This window comes from Meriones unguiculatus, chromosome 8, assembly GCF_030254825.1.
Source record: "Meriones unguiculatus strain TT.TT164.6M chromosome 8, Bangor_MerUng_6.1, whole genome shotgun sequence".
NCBI classification, from domain to species: domain Eukaryota; kingdom Metazoa; phylum Chordata; class Mammalia; order Rodentia; family Muridae; genus Meriones; species Meriones unguiculatus.
Window position 1 is genome coordinate 73560001 of NC_083356.1, and position 21898 is coordinate 73581898.

Sequence of the window (21898 nt, forward strand, 5' to 3'; positions counted from 1 at the left end):
CCCCTTGCCTTGCTTTTCCTGAGATAGGCTCTCACTCTGTAGCCCAGGCTGGCCTCACTGGTCAGCAATCTTCCTGCCTCTTACTCCCGCCACTTGACTTCTCTCTTTCGTCTGTGATCCCAGCGCTTGGGAGGCTACAGCAGGATTGCTACTGTGAATTGAGGCCAGCCTGGCCAAAATAGTGAATTCCAGACTCTTTCAAAAAGCTAACAGACAAGCAATCCCCGTTGGGACAGTTCTTGTGCACTCTGTAAAGGTTGTCTTTGTATTATCCAAATGCTGATTTCTGTAAAGCAGAGAGCTGAGTATAAACCAGACTTTAGAAATATTACTCTTATGGCTATATCATATTTTATAAACACTCCCTCTAACCCTTTTGATAAAAGAGCTGAATAGCCCATAGCAAAGGCAGGAAAGCACAGGCAGAACTTCTGGGTAGAGATAGGAACTCTGGGCAAGAATCTGGGGAGGACCCACAAGACAGACAGGGAGGAAGGAACAGGTGCCTGGGCTAAGACACTGAGGAGAGGTAAACAGCCACGTGGTACAATGTAGATCAGTACAAATGATGTTAATTTAAGTTATACAAGCTAGTTGGTAATAAGCCTAAGCTAAGGCCAAGCTTTCACAATCAATAAGAAGTCTCCATGTCATTACTGGGAAATGGTGGTCCATGAAACTCCCATTATACCTCCCCAAAATGAAAAAGGGGCACGGGGGTGCTTGTGCCTCTAGTGTCAGCACTCAGGAGGACTCTGTGAGTTTGAGGCCAGCCTGGTGTATGTAGTGAAAGAGACCCTGTCAAAACAAACCAAAAAAGAAATGAAAGGAGAGAAGGGGAGAGGGAAAGGGAGGGAGACCGAGAATCTGCAAGCAGGCTGATTATCCTCAACTAAAAGGACAGATTTTTGACTCCAAGGCAGGATGTGTGGTAGAGAGAGGCAGGACTCAGGCAACTGTCCATTCTTTGTACCAAAACGAAAAAACAACCCCGGGGAGAAAACTCCGGAGACTTCCCATATCAAGGCGACCTGGCCAATGCCAGTAAGAACTGCCCGAGGGCACTGACAGGAGAGGCCATCACCCCTGTGGTGGGGCCTATCGACGCCATCCCTGAGCATGTCAGGACTGAGAGCCAAGCCCCAGAAGGCACCCTGCCTACCAGCAGCAGCTGATACCGAAGGCAGCAGCAAGTGGACGGCTGCATGCCATGTGACTGCAACATCAAGAAAGAGTCCACCCTGCACCTGCTGCTGCGCTCGGGTCACGGCATGAGCGAGGCGCCCGGTTGTCAACGTGCCCAGACACGCAACAGAAGCAAGAGGCCGATCTTCAAGAGCTATGGGGGCCTGCACCCTGCGCCTCAACTACTGCATCAGAGCGGCCACACCCACATCTGCGTCTCAAGGCCGAGTGGAGCTGAGCTTCCTACCCATCCCACAACCCTGGAACCCCAATGTCTTCCTCCCATTGACTGAGCAGAACAACAAACAAAACAGCAAACAAAAACCCACCACTCAGCCAGTCGTGGTGGTACACGCCTGTAATCCCAGCACTTGGGGAAGCAGAGGCAGGTGGAGCTCTGTGAGTTTGAGGCCAGCTTGGTCTACACAGCAAGTCCAGGACAGCCAGGGTTACACAGAGAAACCCTGTCTCATAAAACAAAACAAAACAAAACAAACAAAACCCCACCCATTCACTTAGGACAAGAGAAGTATGAAAGCTAGCCAAGTGCATTTTGCTCCCCAGACTTAAAAATACAGTCTCTACAGAGAAACCCAGCACACAGTGAGAAATGAACAAAAACCCTGGCCAAAATTATGACATTCCATCTGTTTTAGAGGCTGAAGAGATGCCTCAGCAGTTAAGAGTGTGGATTACTTTATCAGGAGGATTAAAGTTTGGTTCCCGACACTTCTGTCTGGTAACTCACAACTGCCTGTAACTCCAGCTCCAAGAGTTCCCAAGAGACCCTCTTCTGGTCTTTGAGGGTACTGCATACATGCGCGCGCGCGCGCGCGCGCACACACACACGCACGCACACACACACACACACACACACACACACACACACACACTTTCCAAAATGAGCTCAGGTGGTTTGACAGGGCGCAGTGATCCATCCTACCTCTGATCTGTCTCCTTTTGGATCTCTTTATTGAGATCATCAACTTTCTGTTGCAGCTTTTTCCTTCTCTGCTCGGGTGGAAGGTTGCTGAAGTCTTCTGGTGTGGCACCCTGCAGACACAGACAGAAATTAGAAGCCAGAAAGCCTCGAGGTGCTTCTGGGAAGGAGGGGGCAAAGCAGCCCGCAGACCTGTGGAGGCTTCCCAGAATCTGCTGTGCTTTCCTGCCACACCAGCTGAGACCCGAAAGCCAAACACATGCAAACCTCAGAAGCCCCACAAACCACTGCATGTCACCTACATGGGCCTGAGCACCACACCACAGGGAGAGATGAAGGAAACAGGTCTGACCAGGAAGGGAACCCATAGACAAATTTAGAGTCCATTTTGTTTGCATTTTTGGACTACTGCCACCCGTGACAGAGGCGTAGGAAGTGACGCTTCTGTAATATAATCCAGTTCTCCTCAGTATCGTGTCTAAGCCTCAGCTTTCCTTAGGTGAAGCAACCCTTCCCATCTTTCCTCAGGCTGGGGCTGAACTCCCACCATGTGAAATGACAGATGGGTTGTCACTTTCCTTTGAGGATATGAGCCAAAAGTACAATAAAACAGCATCATCCCCTTTGGGTATTACTTGCTCCTCACTGCCTCGGGGCCCCAGAACTACTTCCCACAGTGTACAAATCTCTCCTGCTTTTCCTGTCAGAGTGTATCTTAACATCACCCACCCCCTCTTCTGCAACATTGAACCTGGGGCCCATGTGTGCTAGGCAAGTGTTTTACCACTGGACTATAGTCTCAGACTGGCGGTGACCCTCCTGCCTTAGTTTTCCAGGTACAGGGATTATAGGTGTGAACTATCACCTCTGGCTTCTGATCCCCTTCCCCAATGTAGAAGTTTATTTTAGGACTGTATGAATGAGTGAGTGTGACTGTGTGTGTGCTGAGTCCAGAAGAGGGCATTAGATTTCCTGGGAAGATTTACAGGTGGGTGTGAGTTGCAAGAGATAGGTGTTGGGAATGGAACTTGGGTCCTCTGGGACCTCCTAACCACTGAACCATCCCTCCAGCCCGTCATTCTTTTTTTTTTTTTCTCTCCTAATTCTTAGCCCTAGTTGGGCCTGGTGCTTGCTGTGTGGACCAGGTGGCTCTCAGTTTGAAGGAGTCCTGTAGACCCAGGATTCTAAGTGCTGGCTTGCTGGTATGAGCCACCTGGCTGGGACGCTCTTTAAAGTGCTACTGTAGTCAGGCCTTTGTACATGTGCCTCGGGAGCTGGGCCTCCCAGGACTGCCTCCTTGCTGGACAGCCACGGCCCCGCTGTGCTGCAAAAACGTCTCCTTAAGCGAGGTCGTTCCCGTAAAGAATGAAACGTATTCAATGGACCCAGAGAAGGCTAGGAAATTCACAAGAGAGATTTTACTTGAGAGAACGTGATTCCGGAGTCCAGCTGGATTTGCTAAGCAGCTTACTGTGTGAGTGTATGTGTGTGTGTGTGAGATGGAAGCCTCAAGGCCGCTTAGGAGAGGCTGCTGGCTGGGAAGCACATGAGTGGGCAAATCACTGGCCTCTGTAGGCCACGTGGAGATCAGCACTCCCTCCTGAGACACCCTGAGTATGTGGGCGTAAGGGGTGAAGGGCTGAGAGGACTGGAGGCATTCCTGTCACCACGCCAAGTAAGGCCCTGAGGCCTCCTCAGCCCGACCTCCGCTTTAAGGCGCTTTTCCTCTCCCACGTGCACTGTTGGAAGTCTTGAGTGTCTACCTTTCTTCTGACTCTGTTTAAGCCTCGAGCTTGGAGGGAAGGCCGTCTTCACAATTTTTACCTATCAGACAATCTGTGGGAGTCAGCTCCAACTCTCCACTACGTAGGCCTCCAAGATGGAAGGTCAGCTGGCTTAGCAGCAAGCACTCCTGCCCCCCTGAGCTGTCTTGGCGACCCCTACTTGTTTCCTAGATTGAGATTGTGTGTGATCAGAGGACAACTTCCCATGTTGGTCCTTTGTTTGAGGACTTTGAGACAGCGTCTCCTGGCTGTTTTTCCATTGCACACTCTCCCACAGGGTGCTGGGCTTTCACACTCATTCTGGGGATTTACACTCAAGATCTCGTGTTTGGGTTTGTAAACACTTTTACCTTCCGACTCGCCTTCCCAGCTCTGAGATTTTTGTGTTTTTGTTTTGTTTTAAATCTCAGAAGTGGAAGTGAGGTGCTGTGGACAGCGGGCAGAGAGACCCCTCGAACTTTCTGTGCTGGTGGAGACATTCTGTGGCTGCACGGTCTGGCGCAACATCTGCAGGAGACTGCCCACACTTGAGCGTGGCGGGTTCAGGGGTGACCTGAATCTTCTGGATGTATTTAGGACAGGTGTGAGGTGGAACACACTGGGCTGGTGGTTTGTGGCTGGCCACAACAGGGAGAGCACTGGGTCCTTAGGACAACAGGATGACCCGACTGACCCACACATTATCTTCCACAGATGGAGCGCCAGCCTAGCTGACCAGCCAGTCCCTCTCCACAGCTCCCCTGCCTATTCCAATCACTGTTATTTGAAAACAAATCACCCGGAGAAGCCTCAAACCTTGGTTGCTATGGAGATTCAGGTCAGCAGCTTCTCACAGAAACTTGGGCTTTTGAAGTTTACATTCCCTCAGACAAAGCTCTGACACGTGACCCACTCTCGGGAGAAGGGGCTCTTGTTTCTAGCTCTGAGTGAGCAGGGGGTGTCCTTGACGTGGCCTGAGTGACCCAGTTTGCAGGATGCTGGAACCTGCCCTGGAGGGCGTGCCCGCACACACCCAGGTTAGAGGGCTCTGTATTTGGCCTTGCTTCATCTTCTGCGGAGCCCACATTGCTCCTGGGCACAACAGGTTCTTAAGATGTCTGCTTTTACAGTGAACCCATTCGGTGCCAGATATTTCGTGTCTGTGTACATGTTTGTGGTACATGCTCATGAGTGTGTGGCTGTGCGCTTGCTCAAGGGGTTACTCCGGCAGGACTCGGGGAGTCTTTCCCTCCTTTCGTCTCACAGCCGCGACGCTGGCTTTTCGGGAAGGCTGGCTGTGCAGTGGAGTCCTCTGGGGGTCACCTGTCTCCACTCCTCACGCTGGGGTTACAGATATGTGCAGCCATGCCTAGCTTTGCAGACGGGCCTGGGCTCTAAGCGTGTCCTCACGCCTGTAAGAGCAAGCGCCCCCACTCACTGAGCCATCTCGAAATGGCACGGGAGCAAACGGCTCCTGCCCACGCTGGTGAAAGGATCTGTATCCCAGAAGGAAGGACTCCTAAAGCCTTTCAGCACCTGCACCTCTCCTGCTCCCAGACAGACCTCACTTGGCCGCAGTCTTCCCTCGGGTTCACCTCTGAGGAATGTTATTTAACAAAATGTTATTTTGCTTTGGGGTTGACTGGACTGCTGAATGCAGAGTCCACTGGGAAGTGATGGGTGTCCACACATGCATGAACACACACCTATGTACACGGCTATAGGAAAGTCACTGTCATGTGCCATGTCAGGTCACCCGCATGTGCATTACTCCCTGGTGAGTTAACACAGTCCATCACTGCGAGAATGCGAGACCACGCTCTGCCTTGGCAGTCAGGGAGATTCCATGTAACGTTCATGTATGTATGCGTGTGTGTGTGTGTGTGTGTGTGTGTGTGCATTGGTGGTGTTGGGGATAGAATTTGGGGCTCTGTGTGTGTGTTAGGCTGACCCTCTACTGCTGAGCCATGCCCCCGGTTCTCATTCATACTCAAAGTATAGTGAGTTCTGTTAGTTAGGATTTTTTTTTAATAAATCGAACAATTACTCTGGCTGTTCATTAGAACTATGCCATGAAGGAGAAGCAAGACAGACAGACACTAAGTAGACAGCTCAAGCAAGGATGGATGAGGGGTTTCCCTTTGTCCTCAAAGCATCTGTGACCCCTGGAATCAGCTTTACCCATGGCCCCCAAGGAGGCCCTAGCTTCCCACTGGTCTTCCCTACCAAAAACCTGAGCAGGCTCTCCAGGTGTGACACAGGTCTGAGTGTCTCCTGCAGGCTCCTAGTGTTTGTTTGTTTGTTTCACTTTGGAGACCAGACTATCCTCGAACTCAAAGATATCTCTTTGCCTCTACCTTCCAATTGTCTCCATTAGGTTCCTAGAGTTTTTCTGTCTGTTTAGTTCAGTTTTTTTTGTCTTTTAAATATCTACTCCTATAGCTCCCAGGAGGGAGTATCTTCCAACCTCTTAAATGTATCCAAAATGATGCAGTAGGTGCGCCCTAATCCCTGAGCTTTACTCGAAGATGGATGCAGACAGTTGATCAAGGCCTGGGATGCTCATGTTAAGCATTAATTTCCTTAGTGACTAAGACAGTCACACATCCAGAGGTCAAATAAACGCCACCAAAAGCACCAGCAGGAGAAATGAACGCGAACAGTTAATGTTGAAGGCAGGCTGCCCACGGCTTGGCACATACAGCGCACACCAGAAACCCGTTAGGCTGGGGGCATGCACGGGGACATTGTGCTTACCAGCTTGAGAGAAAGCTTCACGGAAAATTGAAGAGGGAACAAACGGGGAGAGAGAAAGAGAGAGAAAGAGAAAAAAAAACACGTCAGAAGAGGAGGCACTTGGCCAGTCCCATGGAACATCAGCTCCCTGCCGACACATGGAAATGGCTGGGCAGATCTGTGCAAAAGTTCACAGGAGGGGCTGGTTGTAACGGAAACTCTTCTCGGGCGGCTTGGGTGCCGGAGCCAAGCTAAGGTGTGGGGAGGTTCCCTCTTGGCCTGCACTGTGACCTCCCACCTCAGCTTACTGGGGAGGGTGATTTGGGGGGGGTGCTGGAAACAGAACTCGGGGCCTTAAACCTGCTAGGCACAGCAGTGAAACATAATGACCCTAAAAGGAAAAACAAAACAAACCCCACAAAAAAAAAAAAAAGCCCACCCAGCACTCTGTGTACAAATCACTCCCAGGTATCTTATTTGAGACAGGGTTAGCCAACGCTGAGCCCTGGCTGGGATGACCTCAAGTTATCCAAGCACCTTCCCTCCTGGCTCTTCCCACCGGCACACTGGTGCTCAGTTTTGATTTTTTAATATTCAGATTTTTTTTAAAAGATAATTATTACTTTTATTTGTGTGTGTGTGTGTGTGTGTGTGTGTGTGTGTATGAGTGGGACTGCACACTCTTGGGCACGCACAAGCTCGTGAGTCCTGCAGAGGCTAAAAGAGGGCAACGGAACCCTTGGAGCCCAAGTTATAGGGGGCTGTGAGAGACAGACATGTGGGTGCTAGGGAGAGAGTTCTGTCCTCCGTGAGAGGGGCGAGTGCTCTTATCTGCTGTGCCGTCTCTCCAGCCACCCCACTCACTGATCTGATCTGTGTGTTTCTGTGTCCGTCTCTGTGTGTGTGTGTGTGCGTGCAGGTCAGAAGCTTAGAAAGCCTCTTGGCGCAGAATGGAGGTGGCCAAACAACGCAGGCTCCCGCCTGCCACCAGCACCACTCCTGGGCCACGCCGGTGACTTTTAAGGTTTGATCTTTTTCAAAGTGAATTGATTTCCTTTGGGGGAGCTTTGGGTCTTGCTGTGTACCTCTGTGTAGCTCAGTCTAGCGTTGAATTCTTGATCCTCACGCCTCAGGCTCCTGAGGAGTGGGATTACAGGCGGCTTGGGTTTTTGAAGGCCAAGCCTGTCTGTGGGGGCTAGGAGGCTGGGGGAGGGACGAGCAGAAGCTGCAGTTTGTGGACGCTGCCTTTAGGGCACGGGCAAGCGCTGCCTTAGTTCCTGGGTGCTGCTGTGGGCAGTGAACCTATCACTAAAGGCCCACAACAGCTCCCTGCTGCTGGCCTGGAGGTTAGAAAGGCCCCGTGATCACCGCACTCCGAGCACGGAAAGGGGCCTCTGAGAACTCAGAACAGAACTCGCAATTTCTGTGAGACCCTGCTGGCTGGCTCAGGAGTGTTCAACACGCGACACTGCCTTAGTTTCCAGCAACCCAGAAGGTCCTAGGAACTGGTGGAAAAGTACAAACATATATGAAGCATAAACAACCAGAGAAAGTACACTTAGATTTTTAGGCTGGGTAGGGAGGGGTTAAAATTCTTTAGCCAGTTTTTATATTTTTTATCATCCTTAAGGTTCTTTAAAGCTGGAACTTCCAGCTGGGCTTGGTGGAGAGCACTCTGGAGGCAGAGGCCTGGTCTACACAGTGAGTTCCAGGCCACCTGGGACTACATAGATGCTATCTATAAAAAAAAAAAAAAAAAAAAAGGTGGCTACTGATTTGTAAATAGGCAATGACTTTTTAAAGAAACTATTGCCGTATGGAAGGAGAGACTGTTAAGATGGCTAGACAGCTTTTCAAAAAGCGTCTGCATAGGCCGTGGCCGTGAACTTCATGAGCCTCCTGGAGCTTAGGCACAGATTGTCCGTTGCAAGCTCAGCTCGTCCTTCAGACAGACAACACTCAGGAGACGGGCCCCACAAGGCACACTAGTATGTCCTCAAACACGATCTTACTGCGGATTTCAAGAACCTCACTCACTATCTGTCCCCTACCGAGGCTTTTCTCGTGATTGGAATCTGTGATCGAAATCTCCTAGGGCCAAATTTGTAATATCAATAGGAAGGTTTCCACTTCAAAACAAGAACAAGGGATTAAAAGTGAACATCTGTTCCAAGAGAAACAGGAGATACTAAATTCTCACACTCGGATTTTAGAAACACCAAAACTCTCCAATTTCATTTTCTGAAGTGGGCGGTGGCAGGTCACACTCGCCGGAGGAGTCACCTCACGTGTGCAGAACCCTGCTATAAGATGACCGCTTTTCAGGCTGGAAGTCGTAAGGCGGCCAGTCAGCTCACTTCTGCCTAGAAAGCACGCCTTCTCCTGGGAGAATAAAGGCAAAGGGCCTCACCAAGAGTGTGACTGAGGGACCAGACGCCATCAGCTGCAGGTGACAGTTAGGGGCTCTGGGAGAAGCGAGCAGCAGTAACACGGGAGGGGGAAGAGCCAGCACGTCCATGTGTCATTGGACGGTCACAGCCACTAACCTCAAGCACAGAGAAAGGGGACGGTCAGTGCCCGAGACTTTGTGAAACCTCCCGGCACCCTCTCTGTTCGTGCTTCTTTGAGCTGTTGTTCTCCAGGCTCATGGCATGACTCCCTAGTGACCCGCTGGCTGCACACACGAGTGTGACCCCTGCACGTGACCGTGCCTAAGCCGTCACTTTCCGGTGACTTCTGCAGCTGTGTTTTATGGGTAACTTTCTGCCATACAGTCATATCCAGGGAGCCACAGCCAGCTCAGGTGGCAGCTGCAGGCTCTTTCAAGATTTTGCCAGAACTAAGACGAAAAGGGGGCACTTCGACAGTGAGCTCAGCTCAGTGGATGTCTCAGGGGCACTGGCTGTCCATCAGGGAGCTTGTGTCTTTCTATACAAGTTTTGGAGCTAAAAGAGCTGTTGAATTTACATAGCAGAACTCCCTCTTTGCTCCAGAGAATGTGGGGGAGAAGCGTTACAGCTGTGCCTGTGTTCCCAGTCTCAGCGCTATCCAAGGGGTTAGTGCTTTGGCTGTGACTTTATATGTATCACACGAGGACTTACAACATAGTCCCTAGCCTCGAAGGCATGCGTGGGTTTCCCTAGAGTCCTCTTCATGAGCTCTCTGTGATAACACAAAGACTGAGTCTGCCAACAGTCAGCAAGAGAACAAGGTAAGAAAGGGAAAGAAGGAGCCACACATTCATTGCGTTACATCCAACAATGGATTTCCACAATGCTTTGCTCTAACATTAAGCGACCAGGGCTCACCTAGTTTTAGCCAGACAACGGCTTTGCACAGGCTCGAAAGGAAATCTCCACTTAAGACAATGGAATTAAGATGAGGGAGGGGGCTACAACTGGGATACAAAGTGAATAAATTGTAAATAATAATAATAAAAAGAAAAAAGACAATGGAATTACCCTCTGTAGAGTCAAATTCAGGACACGTTCCTATCTATCTATCTATCTATCTATCTATCTATCTATCTATCTGCCATCTATCAATCTATTTATCTATCCATCCATCTATCTATCATCTATTTACCATCTACCAATCATACATCTGTCTATCCATCTACCATAATCAATCTATGTATCTATCATCTATCTATACCCAGCTATCCATCTGTCCATCTATCAATCATCCATCCGTCTGTTTATCTACCTACCATCTATCAATCAAAAATCAATCAATCTATCTATCCATCCAACCATCCCTTCCTCCATGTTATCAATCTGTATCTCCACCACACCCCTCTGGCTTTTCTCTCACATAGCTCACAGTGGCCTCAAACTCCCCCAGGTAGTGGAGGATAACCTCGAACACCTGATCCTCTGTTTTCACCTCCCAGGGTCTGGGCTCATAGGTGTGTGCCTCCACACACAGCTCTGGGGACACGCTCTACTTTAATCTTTCTTTGACTTGTGTAAAGATGGAACGGTGAAGGTCTGGTGGTGTAGACCACCTATAAATATCCCCCAGAAAATGGCTTCTTCTGAACTCTGAGGGCCCTAGACACACGCATGACACAGAGATACGTGCAGGCAAAACACGCACACAGACAAAAAATAAAACAAAAAAATTGGACAGAAAAAAACAAAAAGTCATGCCACAGTCATACAGTTATTCTCGGAGAATCCTCCCTTGAGCGCATTTGCTCTGGTGTGGCAGTCTCAAGTTCAAGCACAGGAGAGAGTGAAATGGAAGCAGGACTCCACCCTGTTGGCCACGGATCTGCCAAGGGGCACCTAGAGCACTGGAGCTGCTGAACAAGGCACCGGCTGGAGTTCCCCGGGCTCTGGGTCTATGATGTTTTCTTTTCAAAGGCTTACTGCTTCCCTCTCTCTTCCTTCCCGCCATGCCACCCTCCCACCACTCACTGCAAGAAGCAGCATCAGGTATGACAAAGCAATGGAAACAAAACCTCTCTCTGTGTTCCTCACTGCCACAGCGCCTGAGTGTAGTTTGTCATTGGGAGAATATACTCACCGTCAGGAAAGGGTCCATTAAAAAAAAATTGCTGAAATCAGAATTTTTTTTAAAAACCATCTTTTCTTGTGCTGATTGAACATAGACATTCTTTGGCCTCTGCCTACAAACTTAGGGGACACCAGGGCACAGACGCAGAAACCCTCGATGACAGATTTCGTGATGTGGGCCACGGACCAGATACGCAAACGCATGATGACTGCAAATGAATGACGACCGTGAAAACTCTCAACACATTTCATTGAGAGTGTCTGACAGACAGATGCAGATGCTGATAAACACGGGTGATCACGTGGTAACATGACGTGGCTAACTCTGAGCCTGCCTCACCCTGGTTACATCGTGGAAATTTCTCTGATGAACAGTAAAGTTTTAAAAGCCAGAATAACCAAGCCAAGAAGCTGCCGATTGCTCAGTCCCAACAACAGAGCTCAGCACGACCCATCATCCACTTGTGAAGCTACTCTGCCTTCTGACCGTGGTTGTCCTGACAGCTTTAGGAAATTAAAGTTCTGATTTAATTAAAACATAATTACATTTATTCGCCGTGTGTGTGTGTGTGTGTGTGTGTGTGTGTGTGTGTGTGTGTGAATGCTAAGGTGTGCATGTGGAGGCCGTCAGAAGGCAACCTACAGGACTTGGTTTTTTCCTTCCACCATGTAGGTCCCAGAGACAGAAGCTACATGGTCAGGCTTGGCAGCGACAGCCTATACCTACTGAGCCAGCTCACCAGACCGAAGTTCCGATTTCTAACTTGCTAAACTAAGGAGCCTCAAAAGTAAAATAATCGTCTCAAGTGCACCCTTCCTTTCTTCAGCTGTGACTTCTTTTTGGACCCTACTATTTTTTCATATGTACTCTTTTCTTTCTTCCTTCCTTTCTTCTTTCTTTGTTTCTGTCTCTCTCTCGATCTCATTCTGAACAACAGGCTGGTCTTAAGCTTACTGCGATCCTCCTGTTTCAGGCTCTGCAGTGCTGAGGTTAGATTTGGACAGGATGCCATTTCTGTGGCATGCAGATTCTCCCAGTACAGGGATTCTACAGATGAAGAAATCCATCCTCAGGTGGCCTGGAGGGCAGATGCTCATCTAATTAGCTCAAGTTTGGCATCTCTTCCCATGCCAGAGGACGTTGGAGCAAAAAACATACAACTTGGGAACTTTCCATTTACAAGGGACACTGGAACTGTCTCTGCCTGCGGATGCAGCTTACCAGCCCCAGGTCTGCAATGAGCTCTGGCTTTAGATAACTGAGCTCTCAGGCACTACACAGAAATGTCTCGAACTGGAAGTGACGCTGCACACCTTTCATCTCAGCAATCGGGAGGCAGAGGCGGAGGCAGGCAGAGCTCTGTGAGTTTGAGGACAGCCTGGTCTACACAGTGAGTTGCAGGACAGCCAAGGCTATGTAGAGAGACCCTGTCTCCAAAGGAGAGAAGAAAAGAGCAAGGAAAGAAAAGAAGAGAAAGAAGTGTCTCAGTTCGTAGCTGCCAGGAGATCCCAGGAGGAAGGCATGCAGCTACATCTGCAGCGAAACGTCACAGGCCCAAACCGAACGACAGAACCGCAGCGGGTGAGGCACTGACCTCGCAGCTACAGGCTTCCTGTTCGTTTGAGGCAGGGGCTCACTTTACACCCCAGCCTAGCCTGAATGACTGTGCAGCCCAAGCCAGCCTTAAACCTGACGTTTTCCCGCCTCAGCCTCCCAAGTGCTGGGATCCCAGGTGTGAGGCACCGCACCCAGCCCAGCGTTTATTAGAAATACAGCTGGATAAGGCTTAGCAGACTTAGCATTTAGTTTTACTTGGGAGGCCACTGACTTCATTCCAATATTTTCCCATTAAGCTAAGCTGGTATTTTGTTGGATGACTGCTCTGTTCCTATAGAGGTTTATGGGTGCTTGCAAACTGGATGGCCGTTTGTTTGGAGACAGACTCTCATATAGCTCAGGATGGCCAAGGATGTCTTTGAACTTCGGATCCTCTGAAGGCTGAGGACTGGCATGCAACGTCATGCACAATTTCAAACTTGAGTTTTAACAGCAGCCACGTTCTGAGAGATTTTTTTTTTTAACTCCTTGAACTTGGGTGCTGCAGACCCTCAGACTATCTGAGCAGACTCTGGTTTTAGGTCCTGACTCCATGCTTCTTTTAGCACACTGGCTTCACTGCCAAGAGAGCTGGGACAGAATGGAGGAAGCCCTTGCTAAGTGTCACTGCTGTTGGGCCTTCTCCCTTTGCAAAGACATGCAGGTTTGGTGATCCTCACAAGAATGCCTGGGGCCACAAGTGCTTCAGGCTTTAGAGTTGGGGAGACTGAGACCCAAATCTGAATGTGAAACTCACGTGTGTTTTATACACATAGACTGAGGAGAATTTTGAGCATGCTTCTGTGTTTTGTCTCTGTGGTCCTGGAGATGGCATCCTGGCCTCATGTAAGGATCTGTGTCTGAGCCACGCCCACAGCCTGGTCAGGGCTGCGACGCTTCACAGGAGGTCACGTGTGGAATTTTCCACTCACAACGTGACCATACGGCCAAAAAAGCTTCAGAATTTTGAGTTTGGATTTGGGCTGCTTGACCTGCAGAGTTCTACCCTCTCCAGTTTAGGGGCAATTTATCGCCATCCCTTAAGTTCACGAGGGAACCAGGGTGCCTGCTCAGCTTCCTCTTCACCAGAGGGTCACCGGCACTGCCTGGAATGAGTCAGCATAGACTTTCTGACTGTCCAGCCACTTCCTCATCTTCCACATTGTCTGTTTAAGAGTTGGCAAGATCAAGGAGAAAACTGAATGACTTCAGTTCTCTGAAGGGGAAGTGGGGGCTGCTCACAGCATGGACTAGAGAATAAAAGGCCGCAGGACGCTGGCTTTCTCTCCCTCCCACCCTCTACCCTGCTCTGTTTCTCCCTTTCTTTCTGCCATTCTTTGGCTCTCTGGGAGCCTAGTCTCAACCTTTCTCTCCCTCTAAATGTTACGGGAAAACACATTGGGTTCATTCACAAACAAAAATTATGCAGAATGAGACACGCAACACAGTGCGAAAGAGACGCAGGATTCCAGAGCAGAACTTACCCCACGCTTTAGGCTCCGGAAGCAGTGGATTTTGGGTTTGGAGGTCATGAACTCGTTGAAGCGGTGGGAGAGGGGTTCCTTTTGCTGCTTGGGAGACTGGGGGCCGTTGGGAACAGCAGAGGGTGAGGCAGAGGCAGGGGGAGGAGGGGGAGGCTGATGGGGGGATGTTAAAAGGGACATAAGCTATGTGTGAGAGATGGAGCAGTGACAGTAAAAAAAAAAATCAGAAACAAGAAGACACAAAACAGAAATAAGCATCAAATCATATTCAAGGTCCAAAGCAAGTAAAACACAAACCATTAATATCGATGCAACAGTACAAAAAGAAATCACGGAGGATGTGTTTCACGAAGAAGAGGGGGTGAAGAGGAAAGGTTCAGTGAGTACGCGACAGGACAGCAGGACCTTACGACCCAAAGCTCATGCAGACAGCCACATGCAAGCTAAGGCTCTCGTTAGTCATTCTAAAACCAGTTTCAAGCCAGGAGTAGACGTTTCCACACCTAAACTAACGCAGCTCGATGGGGGGAGGGGGGGGAGGGAGGCTAAACGACTGAGGTGGCAGGAGAACAGAGGGCCCGCTCTGTCCTGAAACTCAAGACGGTCAGCCTGATCTACGGTTAATGCAGGTGCCACCTCCATCCCGTTTTAGGTCGCCGGGTTAGCTGTCATGCACCTACGTACCGCACTACAGAAAGAGAACGGAAAAATGTTCACGGAGACAGAGGTTAACATGTCAAAACCAAGCCTGGCAAGCTGGATTAGATGGGGCACTGTCCCCTTGCTCCCAGCAGAGGTTCCCAGCAGTCTGGGAGAACAAGGGGTGGGTGAAAGGGCGGTGAGGTCAGTGATGTTAGTGTGGGTGACCCAGTCCAGGTGACAACACATGTGTAATAAGACAGAGGCCACGGCAAAGACACCACCACCGGAAAGAGACCGTTTGAATCACGAATGAGCGCAGCACGCTGACTGCTCTCTCTCGCTTTCTGAACGTACAGATCTTAGTTTGATTAAGACCGAAAGATAAACTCCGCGCCTCTGCACTGTGTCTCAGCCCACACAGGGTCCAGACTGCCAGTACCTTGTTTTTCTTGATGAATGGCCATAGCTTGCCTCTGGACTTGCCGCCAAACTTGAGCTCGGGCTTGCCTTCTTTGGCGCTGGAAAGGCTGTTGTCTGACACCGTGCGTTTCATCGGCTGTGTGTAATCTTCAAACTCAATGTCTCCAGGAGGCTCAAATCCTGACTTATAGGCTTCTACAACCAGCTGGGAGTCCTGCAATCACACCCACGAACAAATACGTCAACAGTGGAGCAGCGATGAGGCATGCAGAGGCCAGCCCAAGAAGAGCCTGCCGAGAGTGGATTTTCCTTTAGTGTGTGTCAGCTACTAGAATATTGATTCATGAAGCTTTGCCTCCAGGTGAGGGCTGAAGATACTCTCCACCTCTCGTAGGAACCTCCCACAGTGCTCTGCCTTTAAGACATTTCTCCCTTCACCACATCGCCTACGGCATGTCACCAAACAGGGTGATTGGAGGAAGCTGCATTTAGACTTTTACATCGTTCTGAGACCTAAAACTGATGACAACAATATGAACACAAAAGACAGCCCAGTCAAGGGAAGATCAGTTTGAGCCCTTCAGGTAGAAAGCTTGCCCGTAGGATGTCGTGAGAGGCAGGGGGGATGCATTTTGGAGCACCGGCAATTTTTTCCTCACAAACTTGGCCAAGGCCCCTGAAAGATGCTTAAAGCTACCACGTCTTAATGAAATGAGAGGCAAGGAATCTTACCATCACAGCTCTACACAAGAAGACCACCCACTGCCTGGGACTCTCTCCTGCAAATACTTACCATTTAAAACATTCCGAGACACCTGTGTACACCAGGCTGACAAAGCTCTTAACAGAGAGCATTACAGACTGGAACGGAGGGATCTGAGTGTCTATTTTACACACAAGACAATTTTGCCTCCCAGGGGGACTTTCGGCAACATCTGAAAATGACACCGACTGTCCAGTGAGGGATGCTGTCAGCATCCAGTGTAAGACACCCCACACTCTGCAGGCAGCTGGGCCATTGGTGCCCTAAAGAGCTTTGCCTCTTTCCAGAGGTCAGTCAGACCCGAGCGAACACTCCCATCTAACGCAGTGATAACTCTGTGAGTGGGTTTTGCACGGAAGGGCTTCATAGAAGGGCAAACACGGAGGACGTCATAAGAGCACCTTCAGTGTGCAGTGACCACATCAGCAGCTCCCTGCGCCATGGTTGCTGACCAAGGTGGTGCCAGAGGGACGAGGAGAAAGACCTTGAACCGTAAGAAGCCCACTGACTACACTTACGTTTTTCTGGTTGATAGACTCAGCGGCCTTCACGATGCCGTCTAGGCATTTCCCGATGATGGGAATCACCTGCCTGTCTACCTCCGCGTAGGTCTTCATGGACTCTCCAATGCGCACAATCCGCCTCTCCTCCATCTCTTGGATTTTCTGCAAAAGCCAGACCGCGTATAAAGTGGTCTACTACCACTTGAGGTAGATGTTTTGGGGCGATATTGTTCCCCAGCAAATACGACAGGGGGACAGACTGGGGTCTGGAGGAGCGTGGGTTCATTGTACCATCACTGGTCAGCCAGCTGTGCCCAGTGAACGGCGGGGCTGCGCAGAGAGCTCTCCACACAACTGCACTGCAGCTTTAATAGGGCCCGTGATGTGTAACACTGATTTCAGTTGGCAGGACCTACAATCACCGAATAGCCCCTGGGCGTATCAGTGAGGGGTTTTCTTGATTAGTTTAATTGAGGCAGGGTGACCCAGCCTAAATGTGGGTGTCATCATGCCTTGTGCTGGGGTTCCTTCCACCTGGGAGGGAAAAAGCAGACCCACAAGACACCTTAGCAGCTGTAGGCTCTTTGCCACCTAGCTTGATAACCTGAATTCAGACCCAGGAACCCATCTAGCAAGGAGAAAATAGTATGTTCTCCGACTCCTGTGTGCACTGTGATACAAGCATCTATAACTACATACAAACCAGCTAAATAAATAAATGGAACACAAGTTTTTTTTTTTTTTTTAATATATTAGGAGATGGGGCTGGAGAGGTGGCTCAGTGGTTAAGAGCACTGGCTGCTCTTCCAGAGGTCCTGGGTTTGACCCCCAGCACCTACACAGGGGCTCATAACCATCTGTAACTTCGGTCCCAGGGGCCTCAGTGACCTCTTCCCAGCTCCCACAGGCATCACCTGCTGTGCTGCACAGCGCACACCCATGCAGACAAAACACTAATAAGGAGAAAGCGAGCTGCGCACTAGCCTTCACCATTCCTTGTTTCCTGACCGCTGGTCCCACGTGACGAGCACCAGCTGCCTCCTGCTGTAGCGACGTCCCTGCTACAACACTCTGTACCCTCAACAAACGCAGGGCCTCCCAGGGACACTGAAAGTAACTACAAGCCCCATCACGGGGGATGGGTGAGGATGATTTTGGTGTCCCGAGACAGGGTTTCATGTAGCCCAGGCTGGCTTTGACTTCTGATCCTCCTACATTAGAGGCACCTGCCCTAGCCCAGCTCGGTTATATTGCTAACCTCCTCGGCAATACATGTCTCTCCACCCTCCATCTTTTACAAAAACATTTTAGGAACAATCTCAGCGCAACACGGGCTGAGACAGGACCGGTGCCCTGCCCTCTACGACCTAGGGCAGGGGTTCTCAACCCTCCTAATGCTGCGGCCCTTTAATACAGTTCCTCATGTGGCGGGGACCCCAACCATAAGATTATTTTGTTGCTACTCCTAACTGTAATTTCTTTCTGTGTGCTGGGATTAAATGTATATACTGTCACTGCCCAGGTTTGTTGTTGTTGTTTGTTTGTTTTTGTAATTTTTTGTGTACCGGTGTTTTGCCTGCATGCATGTTCACGTGAGGATGTTGGAAATCCTGGAACTGCAGTTACAGAGAGTTGTGAGATGGCATGTAGGTGCTGGGACTTGAATCTGGGCTCTTGGTCGCTGAGCCATCTCCACAGCCCTCGTAACTGTCATTTTGCCACTGCTATGAGCTGTAGTCTCAAAAACAAATAAAAACCAGGCAAAAGGCTCCAAACAGAAAAAATAAAAAAGTAAATAGATTTTGTAGATTTACTGACTGATTGAGTACAGTGCCCAGGATGCAAGGTCAGGCTTAGGTGTGGCAAGCCAGTGGTTCACAATGAGCTTCATCTGGAGTCTCTCATTCGCTTTTGAGCACTTAAGGTAGCCCCCGCCCCCACTCAAAAAAATGATCCGGAAGTCCAGCACACACGTTTAGTCATAGCATGAAGGGGAAGAGACAGGTGGATCTCTATGAGTCATCCTCCAACCTCTCTGTGTGCGTGTGGACACACACACACACACACACACGCACACACGACTTTTAACAAGAAGAAAAAAAGAGAACAATTCAAAGGAAACAATACTTGTTTGTTCAAATGCCCCAACTCTGAATGCGGCTTTGTTTCCTAAAGCTAAGCTGGCGTTTCTTGCAGCCAGAGTGTCCTTTGCAAAGGAAGCACGAATCGAAGAGGCCCGTCAAATGTCAACCCCTGCAAAGACAGGGGCGCAGAGAAAACCCAGCATGACCGCACGGCACCTGATGAACCCGGGGCTAGCACGGTGCTCGGCCCTTACTGCTGGCCATCGCTTGATTGCATGCAGTGGGGGCTGGGGAGCGGGAGCAGTAGCTGAGAGGCTGGCTGTGCACGATCGAGGACCGGAACCCGCAGAAAGAGCTAGGTGTGGTAGACCCAGCTGTAAGCCCCCGGAAGGGGTAACAAACAGAAGAATCCATGGGGCTTGCTGGCCAGCCTGCCTAGTCGCACACATAATTTTTAAAGGTTTATTTATTATTTTCATGCCTGTGTCCGTGTGAGTTTATATATACCACGTGTGTGCAGATGTTCACAGAAGTACCCAAGGACTGCCAAAAGAGGACGGCACATCTGGAGCTAGAATCGAAGGCAGCTGTGAGTCATCTACTGTGGGTTCTGGTCCCTACAACAATGGCAAGCGTTTTTAAAAAATGATTGTTATTTTTAAAAAAATTTATGTACACTGGCGTCTTGCCTGCATGTATATCTGTGTGAGGGTGCTGGATCCACTAAAAACTGGAGTTACAGACAGCTGTGAGCAGCCACGTGGGTGCTGGGAACTGAACCTGGGTCCTCTGAAAGAGCAGCCAGTGTTCCTAACCGCTGAGCCATCTCTCCAGTCACTAGCAGCAAGCATTTCTAACTACAAAGCCATCTCCCCAGCCTGCCACTGAGAGATGTAATTTCAAATAAATGGGTGGGAGAGAGGAGAGACGGCTGAGCACTTAAGGCCACTGGCTGCTCTCGCAAAGGACCCAGGTTTGATTCCCATCACCCACATGGCAGCTCACAATCATCTGGAATGCTAGTTCCAGGAGACCCAAGGCCCTCTTATGACCTCCAGGGTCAACTAGGCATTCATGTGGTACAGATTTATAACCAAGTCGACCTCTGGCCTAGACACACACACACACACACACACACACACGTACAGACTTCGTGGACATTTGAGAAGCCATATGTGGAAATGCACACTTATAATACTAGGAGCCAGGAGGCTGAGGATGGATTACGGCCAGCGGAGCGACAGAGGGACTTCCGGGCCCCGGCGAGGCCCTGTCGTGTTGTGAGCATGCCATCCTCACAACGTGAGCACCCTGGGGGGCTTACCTGGAAGATGTTGGGGATGTGGGTGTGGTAGTATTCCCACTGCTCCTGGTTGAACCTCTGCAGGGTGGAGGAGTAATCCGCTTTGCTGTCCTCTGCCATTTGGTGACGGATCTGAGCTTGCTGCCGTGCCTGGGCAAAAGTCAGAAAATACTGTTTGTACAGAATAAACAAAAGCCCACACTGGCACACCAGGGCCCAAATCACTTCATACCCTTCATATTAGCAGATGAGCTGAGAAATGACTTCTTAGGTGGGTGGTGGCGTCACACACCTCTACCCCAGCACTTGGGAGGCAGAGGCAGGAGGATCTCTTTGAGTTCAAGGACATCCTGGTCTACAGAATGAGTTCCAGGACAGCCAGGGCTACACAGAGAAACCCTGTCTAAAAAACAAAACAAAACAAAAAAAATTACTTCTTTGTGGTACTGGGAGATGACTGAAGAACTCAGAGGCTCATGCCTGCCAGACAGGTGCTTACCACTAAGACACACCTCCAGCTCAGCAGAGGCTCAAAACAAAACAAAGCAAAACAAAACAAAACAAAGCAAAAGCTGCCTTGAATCTAAGGTCTTTCCTTCCACCATGTGGTTCCTGCGGGTTGGACTCAGGTTCTGAGGCTTGGAGGCAAGCGCTTTTATTTGCTGACCCATGTGGCCCAAGCACCACCATTCTCTTCCTTTGGGCTAACTTATATGTTTATTATGTCTCTGTGGTTATCAAACACCCTCCAAAGTCCCCACAAGGACCATGAAGGGATAATACACACATGTTTATTATCATAACACAAATATACACACACAAACACACCACAGATTCTCCCTTTTAGGAAGGGGAAGAAAACTACATTTTAAAACTCAATCCCCAGTGGGGCCGACCATCTGAAAAAAACTGAATGAGGTGAAAGGAATGCTCAGTTAAGAGGATTAACAGCACTGGCTCCTCTTGCAGAGGACCAGGTTCAGCTCCCAGCACCCACATGGTGGCTCACGACTATCTGTAACTCCAGTTTCTAGGAGATTCAGTGTTCTCTTCTGGCCCCTGTGGGCACTGCATGCTGTGTGGTACACAGATGTATGTGCAGGCAAAATGCACATAAAACAAAAAAGGAAAAATGTAAAAATTGTTAACCTTAAAAGACTTTAAGGCAGGTTGTGGATTCAAAAATAGCCTGGTCTACATAGCTAGTGCCAGGCCAGCCAGGGCTGCATAGTGAAAAACTGTCTCAAAACAAAAGAAACAAACAAAAGTGGGTGCTGAAGAGGTGGCTCAGAGGTGAGGAGCACTTCCTGCTCCTGCAAGAGGATCAGGGTTCTGTTCCCAGCACCAAAACCGGGAAGCTCCCAACCGCCTGTAATTCCAGTTCCCGGGAAGCCACCACCACCTGCCTCCACACGCACTGGCACGTACATGTGGCACACGTAATTTCACATTGTAAAAGGAAACAATTTTTGACAAGTTTAGAGTCGGTTTGGGGGAGGGGTTCTGGGTATCAAACCCGTGGCCTGGCTCATGCTAAGACACGTCCCTCATGCTGAGCAGACACACACACACGCACGCACGCACACACTCATGCACACGAGACTGTGTCACTGTGTCTCCGCCTCCCCACCCCTCAGAGGAGACCTGACAGAAACCACCCAGTGACTCCGAGGTCTACATGGCCTGAGAACCACACCCTGCCGGATGAGGCCACGTCATGGTCCCCAGTGTCACCTTACAGAGGTGAAAGCACACTCTGCTTTACAAGGGCTCCGCTTTAGCATGGCACGTGAGCTTTTCACTCATTTTGACTGTTTGTGTCTTGTTTGACAGCACCCATGTCATAGGGGATCAAGAGCCACGCCTGAAAGAGGGCACACTCAGGTGTGAGCACAAACACAAAATGGCACCTATGGTGTCTGCCCACTTCCTGGCACAGCTCGGGTAAGGGTGTTTTT

General features: G+C 49.8%; 1 protein-coding gene across 25 annotated transcripts in view; it reads right to left on the reverse strand.

Annotated features, from left to right (window-relative positions):
• The window catches only part of Fnbp1 (formin binding protein 1), a 112222-nt gene that overhangs the window by 10882 nt on the left and 79442 nt on the right, over positions 1–21898 (reverse strand). For 4 of the 25 annotated variants that reach the window (XM_060389897.1, XM_060389899.1, XM_021652634.2 and 1 more), the window contains exons 7-11: positions 19962–20090; positions 16569–16715; positions 15307–15501; positions 6646–6660; positions 2129–2238 (exon numbers count right to left, since the gene is read on the reverse strand). In XM_060389897.1, coding sequence (XP_060245880.1) covers positions 2129–2238; positions 6646–6660; positions 15307–15501; positions 16569–16715; positions 19962–20090 — 596 coding nt within the window. Of the gene's footprint in view, positions 1–2128; positions 2239–6645; positions 6661–9725; positions 9810–14225; positions 14409–15306; positions 15502–16568; positions 16716–19961; positions 20091–21898 lie in introns of all 25 variants that reach the window. The other 21 variants (XM_021652934.2, XM_021653006.2, XM_021652783.2 and 18 more) reach the window with 10 other exon arrangements.